At 36.0% G+C, this 22,980-nt stretch overlaps 1 protein-coding gene across 8 annotated transcripts in view; it reads right to left on the minus strand.

The window, feature by feature from the left end:
- Positions 1–22,980, minus strand: part of tcf12 (transcription factor 12) — a 200,702-nt gene that overhangs the window by 128,430 nt on the left and 49,292 nt on the right. For all 8 annotated transcript variants that reach the window (XM_073906392.1, XM_005166511.5, XM_073906391.1 and 5 more), the window contains exon 4: positions 5,017–5,090. In XM_073906392.1, coding sequence (XP_073762493.1) covers positions 5,017–5,090 — 74 coding nt within the window. The remainder of the gene's footprint in view (positions 1–5,016; positions 5,091–22,980) is intronic.

Raw genomic sequence — 22,980 nt, forward strand, 5'->3', positions numbered from 1 at the left:
CTATGTTACTTTAATTGTGTCTGAATTGAAGACGTCTGTGTTTTTCTTACTCTGTAAAAACGATGAAGCAAATTACCTGCTGGTTTTCGTCTAACTCTGAAGTCCTCTGAGAAATCTAATCCTGTCAGGATAGGAGCGGCTGTGATTGCAGAATATTATTTTTTTACAGTGCTTTTCTTCCTTTCGTTTGACCTTGGCTGTAACTAAACAAAAATTCTTTGTTGCATTGCCCAGCACACAATCATTACACATTTAGATCTTTTACAAATTTCCAAGTAAAACAACAGTGGTGGTCTGAGTGCTGCTGACATCCAAACTCATGTAAAAAGAAAATTAAATCAATCTGCAAAGCTGTTCTTACACAGTTCAGAATGTCCAGTATATAATGCAGTGATTTAACAAGTCCCTTCCATTACATGTGCCACCTCTCAAATGACTGGGTCTGTACAATTTAAACATTCTTTTGGATGAATTATTTTATGGTTAACAGTGCTGCTGTCATATGATCAAAAATACAGTAAAAACAATTTTATAAAAAAAAAAAAAAACATTTTTAGCAGACATGACTCCAGTCTTCAGTGTCACATCAGAAAACAATAAACACTTTAATATTAAAATCAGTCGTCAACTGAAGTGGGCCAGCCTAAAGGCTTAAAACTCCAGGGCTAAAAAGAAGTCCCACTCCGGCCCTGGTTGAAAGAGATGCTGCTTGCATCAAAACCACTTCAGTGTTCTCAATTCTAGTAACATGCATTTTATTGTCAGTAATGACAACGCCATTGTAACGGGGCAAACAGAAATTCATTTGATTTCTTGTTTTGCCGTTTAGTAACGGAGTTTATTTATATCATAATATTCCCATCACTGGTTAATAGCAGGAATTGTCCCTTAAAATAAGTTGAGACAATACAATGACTTAGATTTTTGTGATGAGTAATTAAAAACTCCATAAAATCAGTCGTGATTTAAGTGCACCATTAATAATAAAATATTAAACTAACCCAATCTTAACAGCATCAAATGAGATCTTAAAATTCCTTAGCCTCAAATATACAATGAAGCTATTGGCATGGATTAGTTACCAGACATAAATAGTAAAAATATAGCCATTTGCATGAATAAGTGCTGATTTAATTTTTCAATAATTTGGAATGTATAAATTACATGTCAAATGTTTCAGAAATGACACATGTTTATTTCTTTTTTTTAGAAAACCCGAGTGCTCAGACACACACAGAGTTTCAGTCCAGTTAAACACTTTGATTGTGTGCACATCTGATGCACGTGTGAGTAATGTGTGTGTGCGTGTGTGTGTGTGTGTGTGTGTGTGTGTGTGTGTGTGAACACACATTGTACAAAGGTGCAAACAGCTGTCTGCTGATCCCATCCCCAGCAATGTCACAAGCACTAATTTCCATTCACCTAGAGCAAAGATATCGCATGCGTCTCCGTCTTATAATTCAAATCAGGCCGGCGGCATAGCCATCGCCTGTAGAAGTGCGGAGGGGAAGGGCATCGGAAATAAACAAGACAATGTGGTGTGAGAGCCTCTGACATTTGACTGATTTCTGATAGGAAGTGACAGGAGATTGACATGAAATGAAATTCATACAGGGCACCCTGAACACACCACCGTGGAAAAGACAAAACAAACAAATAGGAAGCGAGAGATCCTCACCACTCCATACTATATGTCTGAGTGTAAAATAAAAATCACAATCTCTGCTGATTTCTTTTTTCTGTGATGAAGTGGATTTCATTTGCATGCATGAAAATCAATCTGGGTTTATGGTATGTCTGAAATGCATCAACGCTTCCTGCACCAACTGTGTTCATTCAAACATGGCAAGCCTGGAAGAAGCGTATACAATTTGTTATTTGTCAATAACGCTACTAATATAATCACAACGTCAAGTAGGCTGCATGTGCACTTTCAACGGTCTCTTCTAACAAAGTGGAAAAAACAATAACATTTCCTTTTTTTTGCGCTGAAGGACAAAACCACGATATTTTCTTTGCTGAACAGCAGCTCGTAATACTTTTTAGTAGTCAAAAAGAAACATTTAAGAAAAGATTTTTGCTAATTGTCTCTGAGGAAATGGGGAGGAAACACAAGAACTTGCTTGTGAGTGGATTCATTTCAATATTGACATGTCATTAGATATAAAAATTGCTATTTACTAAATCTGAAAGTGTCCCCTTCCCTGCGAGATGCTGTAGTTTTGTAATAAGATTTATAATAAAAATGTAATAAAATTGAAAATAAAAAATTACACTATACATTTCAATGAGTTAGTTCATTATAAATTTCCAAACAAAATGAAAATGTAAACATCTTGTAAAATGACCTTACGTATTATAATTAAATTCTCTACTATTTAAAAATTTAAGGTCATTCATTCATTCATTTTCTTTTTGGGTTAGTACCTTTATTAATCTGAGGTCACCAGCATATGTTTTACACAGCAGATGCCCTTCCAACTGCAACCCATCACTGGGAAACCCCCATACACTCTTATTCACACACATACAACTATGGACAATTAGCCTACCCAATTCACCTATAGCGCTTGTGTTTAGACTGAGGGGGAAACTAGAGCACCCAGAGGAAACTCACACGAACATGGGGAGAACATGCAAACTTTACACAAAAACGCCAACTGACCCGGTCGAGGCTCGAACCAGTGACCTTTTTGCTGTGAGGCAGTTTGAGGTCATTCAAACCTTTTTTATATAAAAAAATTATTCTGTGCAATAAAGGGATCAAGAGTCAATGTAATTATAATGATTCCAAGTGTATTTCAAGTAAGCACTGTTACTTTTTAACATTCATTCATTCATTCATTTCCTTTGACTTAGAACCACCAACTATTCTGGTATACAGCAGATACCCTTTCAGCCACAACCCATATTCACAAACACACACACACACATGCACGCACACATGCACACAAAACACACACACACACACACACACACACACACACACACACACACACACACACACACACACACACACACACACACACTTACACACTTACACACTTACACACTTACACACACACTCTCATACACTCATACACTCATGTGTTTAGACTGGGGGGGAAACCGGTGCACCCAGAAGAAACCCACGCCAACAAGGGGACAACATGCAAACTCCATACAGAAATGCCAACTGGCCCACCCGGGATATGAACCAGCAACCTTCTTGCTGTGAGGCGACCATGATAACCACTGAGCCATCGTGCCGCCTATTTTTAAACATGACATTTTTAAACATACAGAGCCGTACAACTGTTTTCAGCACTGATATATGAACAAGTCTGTAATCAACAAACCAGCAAATTTCGATTTTGAAGCATCATGTGACACTGAAACGATATTTCCAGCAGGAGACATTATTAAAATGTTAAAATACTTTAAGAAAGCAAGTAATTACTTCAAATAGCAATGATTTTTCACAATATAACTTTTTTGCATTATTTTTGATCAAATAATTGCGGCCCAAAAAGAACACAAGTCTTCTGTTTCTTCTAGGATTTTTTACAGCTGTGGCAAGAGGTCTTTTTTTACATAGATATACCAACTACCTACGGCGGTATTTCAATGTCAAAAGTGGTGAGTGCAGTATAGTTGAGATCACATTAATGTAATATGTGCATGCAAATCGGTTTGCTTGTGCGCCAATTTCCTCTGCTGTGCACAAAACTTCTTGCATGCCCTTAAATATACGCTACTCAAGTGCATTTTCTTGTGCGCTCTCATATAAATGCTGCTGAAGTGCGATTTAGTGCGTTTATGTAATGAGAGTCTCCAAACATTTATTAGATTGGCTAGGAATATTTATGAATGTCTCCAATAGAACTACAGAGTGGTATTAATCCGTCCTGAAGCAAAGTAAAACGGCTATAAATTCCAGCAAGATAAAGTCATTATATGCAGAACCATAGACCTTTATCTATAAAGCATAATTATGGAAATTGTGTTCATCTTAACTGAAAGGTACGTCGTGTCTGCTGGCCTCACGCATCACCACCTGTCAGACAGTCAGTCAGCATTTAACCTTAAAGAGTTAAACAAATAACGCACAGCACTACTACGGTTACAAAAAAGTTTGTGCTGTTATAATTCACTTACCTTTTAATTTGTTTTGGTGCAATTATAACCCGCTAATAAAAAATAAATAAATTACTGAATGTTTTGAATGAGATGCTGTAATGTAGTCTTGGCGGGATGAATTTTGGTGTGGCGCCCCGCCATGAAAGAATGAATGTAGCGGAAACCATGCAAGAGATTTCTTTCTACTTTATTTTTGCATGAAGGTTATATAATCAAATCAATAGTGGCATTATGTTAATATACACATAATATAATATGCCTGACAAAAGTCTTGTCATCGATGCCAGTTGTAAGTTGTACTTCTAGTTAATCATTTGTAAAAGTGGCAGAAGGTAGATTTTTCAGATGAATCATCTAAATCACCACAAATACTGCAGAAAACCTACTGGAATCCGCATGGACAAAGATTTAGAAATCAGTCAAGTCTGGTGAAGGAAAAGTCATGGTTTAGGGTTACATTCCGTATAAGGGCATGTGAGAGGTCTGCAGAGTGGATGCCAATATCAGCAGTCGAGGTATCAAGACGTTTGGTCTGCCCATTACATACCAAACGTATGAATATATATTATTTTGGAAAAATAAAAATCTAAAGGCCTTTGCCTTTCATAAAAGTCACTTCTTATACCAAATGATCAACTAGAAGTCATTATTTGTTTTTCCTAAAACTTGAATAGGCAACAACATTTTTGTTAGGTAGTGTATATCCAGTGAACAAATAAGTAGTAATGTTTCATTTAGCTGAGAACAAATATCTGAACTGGTGTAATGGAAAAGAGCCCTACCAGAGTCTTCACTTTATCTGGTGAGTTTTTGTAGGTGTGTGTGTGTGTGTGTGTGTGTGTGTGTGTGTGTGTGTGGCAAGTGAAGTGCAGTGAGGTGAAGCAAGACCAGTCTTACCCTGGAGGACTCAAAGGACGGGCTGGACTGGCCACCTGAGGCCCATGATGCTTGGCTCGTCCTTTCATCCATACCTGTCCAAAACACAGATTCACAACTCCATCAAAAGAATGCCCACCAACACAACCTTAACATAGCGACATAAAATAAAATAACATTGATTTAGTTTTAATTTAATATATATTTTTTTAAAGAATATTTGATTTTTTTATTATATTCTGTCCCCTGATCCCTATACTGTGTTAACTGAGGTACATATTTAGAAAGAAAGAAAGAAAGAAAGAAAGAAAGAAAGAAATTAATTAATACTTTTAACAGCTTAAATAAAGCAATTATTCAGCCTGAAACAATTGTTTTTCCTCACACAGCAAATCAAGAGTGCAGTATATATGAGGGCTGTACTTATAAAACTGATCATAATCAGCAAACAGTTTAAATCTAATGAATTATGATAATATTAAAACACCAGGGAGCAACAGAAATGTTAAATAACCATGGCGCAGCATTCTCCTGAATTTGGTTTCAATGGAACAAAATGATCTCATATATTATTTACTCGCGCATTCACTGACTGACAATTAAGCTGGAATGTATTTTTTCTCTAAAATGAAAGCGGGGGAGTTGTCAGAACTTCCTGTCTCCATTCTCAGCTTTCCAGTGGTGGACACTTTAATACACGTGAGGAGTGGAAACACTGAGCTCATGGTGAATGCTCGTGTCCAGCAGAAGTAAGGAAAGAAGTGCAGCAAAGCTGTTAATCCGCCACGCTTCCATTCAAAGGCTGCACTTTACAAGCCGGCCACGCCGCGTCATTTATTTTGCTTCGCATAAATCATTTTCAAAAACGCATCGCTCCTTTTCCCGCTCGCGCCGGTGCAGCCGAGCCGCTCGCAGATGTCAGTGATGTATTGCTGAAGCTCATCAAAAGAGCTGAGTGCTGAAAGTTTGATAAACCTCATATTTTACATCGCCTCTCGCTTTCAAAAGACAGCCAGCCAGCCAGAGACACGAATAAATAAATAAAAACGTAAAGTTGACACAATTGACTTGATCCAACATCTGGTACGTGATGAACAAAAAACAATATCTGGCTTTTGAAAATTACATTTGGCTGAGGCTGTTGGGTAAAGATATATGATTGCTGGCTTCTTCAGGCTGTTTGAGCCAATATTGTTGTGTAGGTAACAATATTCCGTTCTTGGGTCTCATGTATGAGTCTACAAATTGCCAAGAAAGAAAACATCAATATCACTGTGTGCTATTGATAATCCATGTTCGTCATTTCGACAATTCTTTCTTATCTGATTCCAGCCCATTATAACAGGCAGCATGGATCAAACGCAAGTAAACAATCAGGGGGAATTATGGAGGTCTTTACAGAAACGTTGAGCAGAGGCTTTAAAAGAAATCAAATAAATGTAGTATTATTTTCATGATATTGTTGACAATATGCAAAAGTGCAAGTGATCCCTAACACTGCAGAGCTGAGCCTAAAATAAACTCAAATCACTATCAGCTGAACATTTGCATAGAGAACAAACTATTTACAGAGAGAGAGAGAGTCTGATTGCTGTTTACTGATACAGCAATCTGTTTATACATCCATACTTTCCTCTCTTTCCAATCATTCATCCTATTTTTCCATTCATTCTTCAGTTCTTTCCATCATCATAATTATTTTTCATCCACTTCTCATTCAGTTTTCTTTCTTAGTAATTCCATCCATCTTTTTCCTCATTATTTATTCTTCTTTTTTACATCTTTATCATTTTATCAATCCAACCATCATCACATGAATACTTCATATTACCTTTGCCCACATCCATCCTTTCCTTCTTTCCCTTTTTTTAATCCATCCATCCATCCAACTTTGCTTTAATACAGCATTTTGAGGAATGTAAACAATAACAAGGGTCCTGACGTATTTCCTGTTTCAGATTTTAAATTTCCATAGCTTCTGAGAGTCCAAAAAGTTCCAAGTATTAATAAATAATGCCACAAGTATGATTGAATTGACTCGTTACAGATATGAAATAGTTTGACAACAAGCGGGAAATGTTCATGGGCTAATGGCATCACCCCATTGAAATGGTCTATATCTATCTTGAAATCTGCCACACTGTAAAAAAAATATCTGCAAATTATTTACGTTTATTTACAGTTGTGAATTGCATTATGGGTTTTTTTTAATCTCTGCTCTGTCCATTTTTGATGTTGAAAATTCAACTACAGTTCAACAAAAAGAGACTTTTATTAAAATTTTAGTCATTTGAAATACTATAATATGCAGGGTTTGCAATTAACTTTTTTGATTACCATCCACTGTCATTTTCACTAGTCACACTTTTGTTGTTAGGAATATATTTATATATATTTTTATGCATACATCTGATTATACATTCATTCAACAATAATTATTGTCATGTATCTAGAACTATGAACAGTAATCTGTCCAGGCTAAACATCCCAGATAACCAGTTCACTATACATAAATGGGAAATTGATCTCCTATTAAAGCCATACTATTGTAAAGGATGATAATTAAACCATAAATAAAAAATAACTGTAAAAGAAAGCAGGTGAAAAACTGTGTGCAGTAATGAAAAGATGATCACCTACACAGGGTTAATGTTAGGCCCCAGGAATCTGTTCAAAGAATGGTTAAAGTGAAAGTGGCAACTGCTGCTGCTTACACAAAGACATTTTATTAAAGAATCTCAAACTCTTGAAAACAAGCATGGCGATCATCACTTTTGTCCAATTTGTTTCAAAGGAAACCGTTTGTCTCTCCATGAGCCTGATCATTCTCTCATTTGGTTTTCACTTGTTTTCTTTTGCTTGCATGAACACAGTTGTTTTTGTCAGTTGTGCTTCTTTTCAATGGGCATCCTCCCGAACTTTGCTTTTAAGAAAGCTACAATTTAAAAATTATTTCAACCGGACAACATAGCTAGTGGGTGTGGTTGTCTGCCATGCCACAGCTGAAATCTACCCGCATTTGGTGGGTGTTAATGTCAAGCTCTGATAACGTGTAAGAAATAATATATAGAAGAAAACGTTTATAAAATAATAGGAAATGCACTGACAGTTTATTACAAGGTTTCTGTAGCGTTATACACAACACCAACCCAGACAACACGTATATCCCTTTAAACTATTCATAAAAATCTTTGCAGGTTACAGGTTGTTGAAAGAAAGAGCAAGATCCCATAACGCAACTTAAAAGCAGAAATAAACAGGAAAAAAATAAAAATATGAATCACAAAACAACAAAAACTGCAAATTTACAGACATTTTTACAGTGCACACTGCACACAATCCTTTGTTGTTCTTTGTTTCAGTTTTTCAGTCTATCACCATTCCATCCCTATATCTTTCCCTTTCCTCAAACCTTCTCTTTCATCTTCCATCAGTCCTTTCATTCTTCCATCATGTGTCCTATTTTCTGGCAATCTACCTTCTTTCTATTAATCCAACATGGTTTCATCCATACCTCCTTCTTTCTTCTTATGAAACTTTCTTTCAGTTCAACACACACATATATACACCTTTCAATCACCTTTCATTCATTCATTCATTTTCCTTCAGCTTAGTCCCTTTATTCATCAAGGATTGCCACAGCGGAATGAATTGCCAACTTATCCAGCATGTTTTACACAACAGATGCCCTTCCAGCTGCAACCCAGTACTGGGAAACATCCATACATGCTCATTCACACACATATACTTTAGCCAGTCTAGTTTATTCAATTCACCTACAGTGAATGTCTTTGGACTGTGGGGGAAATCGAAGCACTTAAGGAAATCCACGCCAACACTGAGAGAACATGCAAACTCCACACAGAAATGCCAACTGACCCAGCCGGTACTCAAACCAGTAACGTTCTTGCTGTGAGGCGACAGTGCTACCTGAGTCACCATGTCACGCCTCTTTATTCATTCTTTTGAATATTCCATAGTTTCTTCTTTTACCCACCTGCCTTACTCTCCTTATCTTCAATTCATCCATCAGTTTCAATGCATATTTCTTTTTCCATCCATCCTTTTTATTTCTATCTGTTGTTACTTATTTTTCTATCTTACAATGTTTCAATTTGACCTTCTTTCTTCTTCTACTATTATTAATTTCTCGCTTGTTCTCTTCGCATTTAACTATTAATTTCCCTCTCTTTCTTTTTAAACTTCATCATCCATCCTTTAGCTTTTCCTCACTTCTATCTTTCTCACCTTCCCCTTTCACTTTAGTTATCTGTCTTTTCTCATTTCTATCACATGTGCATCTATTTTTTCCATCCACCCCTCTATCTTTCCATTTATCAATTCTTCCTTCTTTCAATTTCTATCAGTCCATTCATGCTACATATTTTTCATACAGCTTCTAAGCTCACATGATTAGGAGAGGTACATAAATAGCTTCCTGTAAGAAAAAAAAAAGCAAGAGCAAGTGAGCAAGTTCCTCTTTTTCCCCAACACAAGTCTAACACACTTAAAATGTGTGTGTGTGTGTGTGTGTGTGTGTGTGTGTGTGTGTGTGTGTGTGTGTGTGTGTGTGTGTGTGTGGTCTGATCTAATGCCAGAGAAAGTGTACAGAGCAGAGCAATGTGTGTGTGTGTGTGTGTGTGTGTGTGTGTGTGTGTGTGTGTGTGTGTGTGTGTGTGTGTGTGTGTGTGTGTGTGTGTACGCACAGCAGGTCAGTCAGCTCTGAAGCCTTTTAGACCCAGACTGGGGTTTTTCTCTCTTTTAAACTCTATAAAATAGTAGGACTGTAATTCACAAAAAGAGTATGTTTCTGGATAACATTTGCTAATATTCAGGAAAATATTACTGTCACAATATTACCTGAACAGACTCATATTTCTCATCTTAAGACCTACACTCAACAGCCACTTTATTAGGTACACCTGTCCAACTGCTCGTTAACGCAAATTTCTAATCAGCCAATCACATGGCAGCAACTCAATGCGTTTAGGCATGTAGACATGGTCAAGACGATCTGCTGCAGTTCAAACCGAGCATCAGAATGGGGAAGAAAGGGGATTTAAGTGACTTTGAACATAACATGGTTGTTTGTGCCAGACGGACTGGTCTGAGTATTTCAGAAACTGCTGATCTACTGGGATTTTCATGCACAACCATCCCTAGGGTTTACAGATAATGGTTTGAAAAAAAGAAAATATCCAGTGAGCGGCAGTTCTGTGGACGCAAATGCCTTGTTAATGTCAGAGGTCAGAGGAGAATGGCCAGACTATTTCCCGCTGATAGAAAGGCAACAGTAACTCAAATAACCACTCTTTACAACCGAGGTCTGCAGAAGAGCATCTCTGAACGCACAACACGTCCAACCTTGAGGAGGATGGCTACAGCAGCAGAAGATCACACCGGGTGCCACTCCTGTCAGCTAAGGACAGGAAACTGAGGGTGTTTCTCAATTCCAAGAACGCAGAGAACGGACTTGCGTTCTTGTGGAGACCGGTCTTGCCAGGTGTCCTCGGAAAAACTAACTCAGGAGACCGCGAGAGCAAAGAACGCGTCCTTTGAGAATTGAGATGCTGCGTTCTTCCTGATGGTCACCTGACCTTCACGTGTTTTAAATGGTAAATTATTTAAACATGGCAGCCTTCATACAACGATTTGTTGTTTTTCCCCTTTTCAAAATATATACTTTGCATAAAAACATTATAAATATAGGTTGCACAATATAAATAAAACAGATTTTAATACGAATTTCAGCAAACAAACACCCTTAATGTGTTTATTCCTTCATTAAGATGTTCATGTTAAAGTTTACTTTCACCGTGTCATTTAGGGAAACTCCTGAGGTAAATAATTCATATCTCTGAACTTTAATAATAAATCTAAATTAAATGCTGCGCTTACCACCTACAGTCGCAATGACTTCTGGGACTTCCAGAGCGAGTTGGGTGCTCAAGTCTGCATCGTTGCATCCTCAAAATCATGATCACATCCGGGAAGTTTCAAGCGTCCTCCGTACTTGCGGTCTTGAGTATTGGAACTGAACTTAAGCAGCTGATGATGACGTTGCACGAGAACACGAGGACGCAAGACTGATGAGGAATGCATATTATAAAACAGCCCGAGGCTACAATTCACACAGGCGAACCAACATTGCACAACAGAAGATTGGAAAAATGTTGCCTGGACTCATTAGTCTCGATTTCTGCTGCAAAATTCAGATGGTAGGGTCAGAATTTGGCATCAACAACATGAAAACATGGATCCAACCTGCCTTGTATCAATGGTTCAGGCTGGTGGTGGAGGTGTAATGGTGTGGGGGATATTTTCTTGGCACACTTTGGGCCCATTAGTACCAATTAAGCATTGTCAATGCCACAGCTTAGATAGTTACTTACAGCAGGATAACACACCATGTCATAAAGCCTGAATCATCTCAAACTGGTTTCTTGAACATGACAATGAGTTCACTGTACTCAGATGGCCTTCACAGTCACCAATAGATGTCAATCCAATAGAGCACCTTTGGGATGTGGTGGAATGGGAGATTCACATCATGAATGTGCAGCTGACAAATCTGCAGCAACTGCGAGATGCTATCATGTCAATAAGGACCAAAATCTCAGAGGAATATTTCCAGTACTTTGTTGAATTTATGCCACGAAGGATTAAGGTTGTTCTGGAGGAAAAAAGTAGGTCCAACCCGGTAATAGTAAGTTGTACCTAATAAAGTGGACAGTGAGTGTATAGTCATATCAATAGAAAAAAAATATTTAAAAAATCTAAAATAAATGGAAACTAAGTGTAAACATTAGATTATGAGGTAAGTGTGGGGCTGAGATGTGTAATTCATTCAGTGTCAAGAGCTGGAATGTGTAAAAGGGGAGACATGTGTTTAGTATTTGCAACAGAGGAAATGACCTCATAGGGAAGTTCTTCTCTGAGGACCATTAAGGAATTTTGTATATATTTATGACACAATCTATCAGTTTTATTTCTAAAAAAAATCAGCTCATCTCATTTAAATATCAAACAAACAACTAATCTTGCCCATATGAGTAGTGCTAGGTATGACAGGCTAACTGAGACGGGTTTCACACTGAAAAACAGAAAGGGTGTCTGTGTGCGAAAGAGAGAAACAGCCTCCTCCTTTCTGCGGTTTAGTTTGTTATGAGTCAGCTGCTCAATTTAACCATCTGCCAAATCACTGAGGACCGATGTCATGAGATGTTCTACGTCAAGGTCAGTGATTGAAAAAGCTTGCCATTTCCCGAACGGCTAATTTACAACTGCTCTTTTACTTGAGCCGGTTTAGCAGCGCAGAGCTTCACCTGCCTCTATAGCTTCTCTTAGTGGCCATTCATCACTTTTATACCAGTAGTCCTGCCCCTACAATCCATGTGTGAGAGGTTTATAAAACATACACTCTTCCCACTCGCCTAGTGTGAAACATTACCGCTGCAGAGCCGACGGCCAATTCACAGCAGCTCACACACAACCAATATATATTCACAACCCCCCATTCCTCTCTCTGGACATACAGTATGACTTTCTTTAAGTGATTTCCTGAAGGCCAATTTTTTCACAAAAGCTTTTGAATGTTTAAAAATGTCAAGTGTGTGCCATGTACTGAACAAAGTGGCTTTTACCAGGTACAAATACATTAAAATTTGTAATTTTGTTAGTTTAATGGTTTAATAAACAAAAATAACAATTTGTTCACATTTTAGTTATGGAGTATTTTAAGACTATAAAAAATCTTATACTATGAATTAACAAATGAGTTACCACATCCTACTTGTATATTAATATATATGCAAATTTGACTCATTTATTTCCTCTTTTTTTACAGGCACAGTGTACACAATACAATAATGTGTTCCATCATTGCAGCCGGATCAAAACACAGATACAATTCATTCATTCATTCATTCATTCATTCATTCATTCATTCATTCGTTCATTCATTTATTCATTCGTTCATTCATTCACTCACTGATTCATTCATTCATTTATTCATTCATTTACTCACTCATTCACTCACTCACTCACTCACTCATTTAATAATTCATTATTTTTCATTCATTCATTTATTCATTCATTCATTCATTTACTCACTCATTTACTCACTCACTCACTCATTTAATAATTCATTATTTTTTCATTCATTTATTCATTCACTCACTTAATCACTTATTAAGTACAACTGAAAGCAATTTGGACCCCACAAATTTAGGCACTGGCCAGTATAAGATTCTGATGGTATAATAACCTTGGATAAAAACAACACGGTTTTACATTATTATTATTACTGCTCTAAAACATATTTCTGGGTAAAAACAAAACTTTTTCCCTTTGAAGTAAATATATTTTATATGGAGAAACATTTAAAATATTTTGAAGCAGTAAACACCTCAGGCTGAATAAAAATCAATCATTGACTTCTGTTGTCTTTATTAGTTTCAAAAACAGCATCTTTGGATATCTTTTTTGCTGGAGATACTGTTGTCCTTAAAAAAACACATTTAAAAAAGTCTTACATTTACCATATGAGCGGTATAACCAATTTTTTTTTCCTTTGACTTTTTCAAATTGTGTTATACCTTGAAACCGTCCCATGTCTACACAGTATTATATTATTATATATTTTTTGTATTGATTAATATCAAATTTCACTCAAAATGTTGTTGTTGCAGCCATGTTTTTTCAGTTTTTAGCATACTTACTAGGGGTGTAAGGATTCACAGTAAGCCGGTAGAAAGCCGATTTAAATACATGACGATTCAAATTGGTAGAAATATTGAATGAATCGTGATACATGGTTTGAACAGAGGAGGCGCTGTGTTTACAGGAGCAAACTTGCTGTACCTGCACATCAGCAGTAGGCAAGAGGTGGGGCGGCAGAGTAAAATTACATAGGTGAAGTGCACCAGAGAAACACAAACTGTGTGCAAATACTGCGAAAAGACATTTTACTGTCACAGACGTCTGTACGCAAAAGCATTATTAATACGCCAAACCACTCGGACTGGATGATTCGCAGCTCCGACGAGTGCTAACATTATATTAACATATGGTAGTGTGAAGAGAAAGTTGTTCTGTTGCAAAAGCAGGTATTAATTTGACCCTCTCCTTTTCAAATTAGTTTATGCATATTTTAATAATTTGCTAATTATCATAATTTAATTATTATTGAATATTTAAAAATGTTCAAGATTATCTCTTCTTAAGTGTAACAAGTGATACTTATACTGATTAATTATACAGGTAATATTAATTATTCATGTTTTTTAGGCCAGTGGCCAGTACACTGTATCAGAGGGCTTATTGACCACCTATGTTAACACTGCTCTCTGGTTTGGGAAAGGCTTTCCTCTCTACACCAGCCATCTCAATCCCCAGTGAAAAAGATTTTTCATCGGTAGGGGACATTGTAAATGTGCAAAGACTTCAGCTTATGCCAGAAAATAGATATTCTGATATTTCTTTTAAAAATGTAAAATCACAGCACAGTCACAGTTTTAGGTCTTCTTTAGTTTGATTTTTTTTTATTTTTGGAAATAGCAATTTAGTTATGGCAAAAAATATCTTATTTTGCAAAACGTGCAGCATTTAAGAAAAAAATGAAAAGGCTCTTCATCTTAAAAATGTTTTCAAATAATTGTGTTAAAAAATAGTACCTAAATCATGTCATGAGATTAGTATCAGGAATCGAATTGTGAGCCAGATGAATCGTTACATCCATAGTTTGCTAGTTAGCACTGAGTACAAAATATTATTAGTTAAAATGAATGTATTCTTGTGTTGTCGTACAAATCTAAACTAACTAGTTATAAAGGTGTTCCTTAAATGATTTAAGTTCAGTGAACAAACCCCTCTTTTTAAGCATCGACTCTACTACATCCGATCCAGTTTCATCTGGATTTTTCAGCAGGGTATGCGCTAATTACACAAGTATAATCAAACTCCAAGTACGCTGGAGCTCTAAAATCAGGGCCTCTGACAGACCCTCGGTTTGCTTTTCCCCAGCATCGCCAGCTATACGTGCATCATATAGCTCATCTTTATAACTATTTCGGAGGCGTAATTTTTTGATGCTTAATTATGAAAATTAGCTCCAAAATAAATGCAAATTATGCACGCACAGGCATCCCGACCTAACTGCTGTGGATTCTGCGCTCGAGCTCGATGCCAAAGAGCATTCATTTACATGCAGCTCCCGTCCAGAGAAGGATTTAAATATGGATTTAACTTGGCACAGGCTCTGCCTTGTGAGCAAATCTTTGTCCTGTTTTAGTGTTTGGCAACCGTGTGAGATTCTTCTTTAACATTGTTTTACTTCAGCATTTCCAGACTAATCAAGACGTTTTCTTTCATTTGCTTTCATGGAATTACTGGAGATTTTAAGCACGTCTTTATCCTATATGTCAGCTTTAATGAAGAAAAAAGCATAGCGATAAACAGTAATGCAAGGTGGTGTTAATAACAAAACGACTAGCTGAGTTGAGTGGCTTTGCATTGGGGCAAAAAGGTGAAGTGGTTTTACAGTTAGAAATGTGAAGCCAATGGGTTGTACAGGTACTTCAAAGGATCTTTCTTAAGTTTATGATTACTTATTTGTTATATTAGTGTTACTTATTTATTTAAAATCATTATTAAAAAAAAAACTTTTTACATTTCGAAGAATGACAGAAACTGATAAACTGTTGGAAAAATAAATACTATGGAAGTCAATAGCAACTGGTTTACAACATTCTTCAAAATATTTTCTTTTATGTTCAACAGAATAAAAAACTCAAACTGGTTTAAAAAAAGTGAAAAAAAAAAGGTTTATAAAATATTTCAGTGTTTCTGTTTTAAAAATTAAAGTTCTACTTTGCAAATTTATATTGCAGTTAGAAATGAGAAATGTTTATGTATATTAAATATATAAAAGTATATGTACACATTATTAAGATTTCTAATTGACTTTCCACAATCACCTCTAAAAACCATAAAGAACCACTTAAAACAAATAACACTTGAGAATACTAATAAAACAATATTCAAACTCAAGAAACTTTAATATTTAATATTAAAATAATAACAAATGCATTTTTATATCATAGCCGAGTCGCTGTATATCTGGATCAAATTTATATGCATTTCTGAGCAGGTAAACAAATAAATAATTAAATGAATAAATAAATTAATAAATAGGGGTTACACGGTTGCCCAGTGGTTAGCACTGTCACATCACAGCAAGAAGGTTGCTGGTTCAAGTCCCGGCTGGGTCAGTTAGCATTTCTGTGTGGAGTTTGATGTTCTCCCCGTGTTCGCGTGGGTTTCCTCTGGCTGCTCTGTTTCCCCCACAGTGGAAAGACATGCACTATAGGTGAATTAAATAAACTAAATTGGCTGTAGTGTATGTGTGTGAATAAGTGTGCATGGGTGTTTCTCAGAACTGGGTTGCAGCAGGAAGGGCATCTGCTGTTTAAAACATATGCTGGAATAGTTGGTAGGTGACACAGATGAATAAAGGGACTAAGCCCTTTAAAAAGAAAATAAATTAATGAATGAATGGTCTCTTTAAAGAATACTAATTATTTGAGCCTTGGGTGCAATATTTGAGTTTTTCTAGCCATTTACTGTGTGTTGGTGGTTTAGTTGATTTCCACAGCAGAAGTATAAGCCTTCGGGCTAACAAAGTAGAGAAAGCTAGTGTATTTAATTGACCTGCTGGTAGTGCAAGGTTTTCAGGTGTCACACCAAATATTGCTATTACTTGATCTGGTTGCATTTCCTTTTCACATTTATAAGAAAAATCTTAAAGTAGACCAAAATTATCCCAGGGATGGACACATCCAGGCCCAAGGTGGCCTCATCTCTGTGGCACCTAGAACATATTGGATCAATTTCTGGAAGTATTGTTGACAATTTGCTTTCAGAAAAGTGCAGACTATTAATTATCTTAAATTGTAATAAACCTTGTTTGATGCAGATAGATGTTGAGTGAATTTGATTAATTGTCATCTTCCCACTGTTTCTTTAAAAAAAAAAACCCTAAAGAAGGCCGCACTTTGAAACAGACTGTACACTTTTGATATTAGACCACCATTCAGATGTACATAACGCAAAGATTTTAATCCAGTTGCTTACGGGTGGAGCTGAAAGTGTACTAAAATACCCTTTCACTTGCTTATGACCTGTACATCTGAAGAAATGTGATTTATGGATATCCAATTCTTTAGTTGTATATTCAAATTACATAAAATGACTTCCTTAGAAAAAAGTGCCTTTTTAAACCAAATATAAGCATTAAAGATGGTGGAAACAATGCATTGAAAGGACTGGGTAATACTCAAGCTGGTTTAAATAGATGGAAAAAAGGTTTATAAAATATTTCAGTATTTCTACTTAAAAAAATACATTTAAAAGCAAATATTTTATTCATTATAAAGATTTTCAATTCACTTTTGACATCCACCACCTAAAAGTAAAATGAAGTTATATTTTTGTTAACTATACTAAATAATAATTTTATTTTATATATATATATATATATATATATATATATATATATGTGTGTGTGTGTGTGTGTGTGTGTGTGTGTATATATGTGTGTGTGTGTGTGTGTGTGTGTGTGTGTGTGTGTGTGTGTGTGTGTGTGTGTGTGTGTATATATATATATATATATATATATATATATATATATATATATATATATATATATATTACCCTTCATTTTATGCCTCCACAAATAAAAACAGATGCATTTTAAAAACTTTATAGAAATAGTAACATTTATAGTAGACTTACTGTATGTGTATAACATTTTATGCATTTCTGAATAGGTTAGCAAACCAATAATTAAATAAATAAATAAACAAATAAAATATATCATCAGGTCATCATTTTTTGCTTAGCTGTTAGATGCTAATGTTAAAATGCCAGTATGTCAACATCAACACAAACTGTGCAAAACAAAAGTTGACTGTCATACAAATCAATGCCAACTCAGCCCATCTAACATTGAACCAATCTAATCGTCCATCACATACAATGCACCACATACGTCTGCAACCTTGACAAAGAGGCAAATATTTCTCTTGGCACAGTCTGGCTCTCTTCTGGAGTTTAATTGTCGAACAGGTGTCCACACCCCTCCACAACAGACGCACAGTGAGGGGGGAGGAGAAACAAGGGCAATGTACCAATTGTTCCTGAAGCAAGTGGCTCACTTACGTGCTTTGGCAACGAGCAGCTAAAAAAGAAAAAAAAAAAAAAACGCATTCATAACTTCAATTGACCGTTGCCTGCCACTGCTGTGAAAACAAGCGCCCTAGACATGACATCACAAAACAAGAGGTCTTAGTCCTTCGGTGGAATTTGCTTCTTGCCAAATTGCCACAGAAACCAAACATCCCCCTCACAGGCCAGACGGGCCTTCGGCGATCAATACTGAGCCGTGGGGAGAAAGTGCAGAGCGGATAAATGATGTGAATACAGGCTTCTGGAGAGGTACTGCTTCCATCACTGGCCTCATCAGAAGGGCCAATCACATCCCAGAACACAGAAACAGAGAGAGAGAAAGAGATGACTGCTCAGTGTGCTCACTTCTCATTAGCGAAACTGATACCATACAACCGAAGCACACTTACTCATCTGAAATAACATAATAAGAAGGATGCCACAACTATGCAGGAGGCGGCTACACACATTCAGAGGAAAATAAAACAATTATAAAGCCTCAAAGCTCGCCAAAGCTCCAAAACCGTGATATGCAAAAATACACCGGCGGAGATTAGGCTATGAGCGGAAGTGATATGCATCTACCGTCTGATTTGAATTGTGTGGACATTCAGATATATGGAACAAAAGCGAATTGGAGATCTGGCACAAGGTCTCTTCTGAAAGTGCAGATTTAACTTTCTGATGCTTTAACCCAGGGGTGTCAAACTCAATTTCTGTGGGGCCACAGGCCTGCAGAGTTTAGGTCAGGCTCTGCTTCAACACACCTATTTGTAGTTATCAAACAAGCCTAAAGCACTGAATTATTTTGATCAGGTGTGTTTAATTAGGGTTGGAACGAAACTGTGCAGAGCTGCGGTGCTCCAGGAACTGAGTTTGACACCTGTGCTTTATGGGGATGATTTTTTTTACCCTCAAAAAATTAAATTACTCACCATTTACTCTTCCTTCACTTGTTCCAAACCTGTTTGAGTTTCTGTTTTGTGTTGAACACAAAATAAGGTATTTTAAAGAATTTTGTAAACTGGAAGGCATTGTCTTCCATGGTAGAGAAAAAAAATTACAATTGAATAGGCCTGCACGATTAATCAGTTTTAAATCGAAATCGTGATTTGAAAAAGTGCAATTTTCAATTCACAAAAGCTGCTGTTATTTCGATTGTTACTATGGCCAGGGAGGTAAGCACAAAGAATTAAAACGATCCAACTAACATTACTTACAGTGTTGGGCAAGCTACTTTGTAGTGAGTTAAGCTAACTATACTAAATGCTACCCTCTGAGAAATGTAGCAAGCTAAGCTAAAAGCTACTTGGCAAAAGTAGCTTATCTGCATCTAGGTGTTTTGGTAATTTTCATTTTAAAAATCGAACTCAAATCCAAGTCAATCATATCTTAGTGTTCAATAAAACTGTCAAAGAAAGATGAGGCATAATTGTTCAGTTCAATTATTCACTTCAATTAATATGCTGTACCAAACAGAAACCAATTATAGTATGACAGCAAAAAACCCAATAAAACCAGGTGTTACACATTAGCAATTCTATAGTAATGTATAAGTATAGGCAAATATTTAGGGATGAGTATTATATTGTTATAATATATTATACATATATTTACAACTCATTATTAATAAATCACACTACATAATGTAGTATCATTAGTAACTATCATGACCTAACAGTAATTACCAGTACCAGTAATTACCAGTTTACCACGTAAACTATATATATAAGTAGCACAACAAATTACTTTAAATCACTATTACTAATCACTATAAAAGTATTTTTTGAGCACAGCATCACAATTGACGCTATTGCATCTTAACATGTACTGCTCAAGGTATGGTCATGAAGAATCCTGCTTCAGGAATAACTCCTCTCCCTCAGTCATCTTTTCATCAAGCAAATTTCTCGCGTTAGCCTAATTTGTTGACGACATCATCGATGGAAGCAAGAGGTGTCAGTAACGCACCAAAAAATTTGTTGTCGACCACCGTAAAACACAAAGAAGAAATCATCATTATATAGATTTACTTTCATCAGCTAGACTCTGGCCTCACAGCTCTGTGAATGTCGGTGCCATCACTTATTGATACGCGATTGATAAATGTAGCTTGTGTGGATGCTACTGCGATACTTGACTAAAATAATAGCTTCGCTACTGAAAAGCTATTTGATTTATAAAGTAGCGATGCTACCGCCACACTACTGAGAAATGTAGTTAAGCTAGTAGCGTCACTACTTGTAGCGACGCTACTGGACAACACTGGTTTTCTGAAAAGGCAGACAACTGTTACAGCAGAACCCACGAGCCTCTATTTCACTGCAATAGAGAAAGTGAAAGCTGTGAACTCCATCTCCGCTCTGCTTCACTCTCACTGTGTGTGAACTTTGACCTGCTTGCGTGAGGTAACGTTTTCTCCCCTTTCTCAGCTGTTACAGCGATACTTGTGGATCCACACACGAACATGTTAATCTGCGACGCGAGTTTTCTCTACCATGACTATCATGGATCAGCTGTGATAACTGAGCATTATAGACTGTAACCGCGGCCGTTTGTGTGTTTCTGCATCACTCATCAATGAATAACACCAGAGTTGAGTCAATCACAGCTTTTTCTGTTGAGTACGGGAACACAATGCCCAATCAAAAGTGTTTAAGAACTTGCTCAATAATATTGAGTAATAATATTCCATTATTTACTTGCTTTAATTGCTCATGTTGTTCTGTGCATGTCCTTGAGTTTTGTTTGAAACATTCAAAAAGGGTGTTTTCTTTGAGCAGGTAAAATTAAAGGTACAATTAATTTATCTGGCTGCTGCATTAAAGGACACAATTGTATTGCAAATCATATATAAATATAGAAATGTATTCAGAAATTATTATAATTTATTACATATAAGTCTTGTGCTGTGAAATAAAATCTAGAATTGTGTATGGAAAGCATTGTCAATACACTGTGAATGTCATGAAATCAATATATAAGAAAATTTAACACAATCTAAATGTAAAGGTTTTAAAGGTTTAATATATATATATATATATATATATATATATATATATATATATATATATATATATATATATATATATATATATATATATAAATATTAATATATATATATTAAATTTGTCAATTGAAATTAAAATTAAAGTTATTTTACTAATTTGTCATGATAACTGACATCTTTATAGGGAAAAATATTTTTAAATAGACAATAGCAAATTGTAGCGTACTTCGTGATTATGCTCTTTCTTTGGTGCTGTTAAAACCACCACATCAAACCTGCAGCTCTTTTATCACATTATAGTAAATCCCATTTAAATTCGCAAATCGCAATTTTGATCAGATAAATGGCAATTTGATTACTCCAAATCCTGCAGCCCTACTATAGAAGTCAATGTTTACCGGTATTCAAAATTCCTCAAAATGCCTACCTTTGTCTTCAGCAGACAAAAAGAAACTCAAACAGGTTTGTAACAAGTTCATTTTCATTTTTTTGGGTAAACAAATGTGAGAACAGGGCATTTCGTTCATCAGGGGACATTAAATCATTTGCAAATGAGGGAGGATTAATCAAATAATAGTGACTGAGAGAGAGAAAAAAAAAAGAGAACCGTCTCTCAGTGAAACTTCAACAACCCTGAATCAGTATTCCTTCATCACACCGTATCTAATAAAGAGGAGACTTGGAAAACAAGAGCGAAATTCATTAACTGAAATTATTTAACATGTTTAGTGAATGAACTATAATTTATTAGCAAGCCAATGATCTGATTACTGCTGTAAGCAACCCACACTAACTTGTTTTACATGGGCATCTGCAGGATTTGGCTAATGAGAGTAAAGGGCTTTTAACACCACAACTTTTCAGCCATAAAACGGACATTTTTTATGTGCTTAGCCTGTTCCTTTGAACAACAGTGACATTTTGTGACTGAAAACATGAATTTGAAAATGGGTTTCAAGGTGAATGTTTTTGTTTTTTTTTAATTTGTAATTTGTCTCCGTGTAAACACCTAAAACATTAATCTTTAAAAATGGTACGTAGTAAGTACTAGGTATGTGGACATGTCGATTTTAAAGTCTGTGTGAAATCAAAATTCATAATGTTTATTTTGCTAGCGCACATTGTTGTTCTTTAGATTAGGGCTTCTCAAAGTCTAGACTCGGCTCCAGATCCGGACTGTGAGGGTGTCGAATGCAAATTCCACCTTATAAAAATAATGTAGTGATAGTGTTGACTTGTGATGCATGTTACAGATGTTTATTAAAAAGAAGTTATGCAATATCAATTGTTTCAGACCTTTGACCTTAATAAAAATTCAGATTTGGACCTTTTAATGTAGACATTGAGAACCCCTGCTTTAGTGAATAATTGATCCATATAATGTTATCCACAGAAAAACAAAGTTTGTCATGGTAATCTTCAATCAAAATCTGACCCTTTGCTTCCGCATTTGGAGCAGTAGTCCTTCTCTGTTGATGTCAGTTTGATCACTTTAGCCCTAAATTTCTTAACCATGCTCTCAAACCATTAATTTGCTGAGTGAATGATACACAAGAAGAAAGTCCTGCCCCCTACTCAATATTCCATTTCAGGTGGAAATACAACAACATGCAAAACAACATGACATGAATGTCTCTGCAACTTCCGGTTCACGCAAACTTTAGAAGAGTACATTGTAGTGTTGCTGCTGCTCAAAAGTTTTCAAACAGTTTCCAAATTCAAAATGTGAATTTACTTATAACAAGATGACA

The sequence above is a fragment of the Danio rerio genome, chromosome 7 (assembly GCF_049306965.1).
Source record: "Danio rerio strain Tuebingen ecotype United States chromosome 7, GRCz12tu, whole genome shotgun sequence".
In the NCBI taxonomy this organism is placed as follows: domain Eukaryota; kingdom Metazoa; phylum Chordata; class Actinopteri; order Cypriniformes; family Danionidae; genus Danio; species Danio rerio.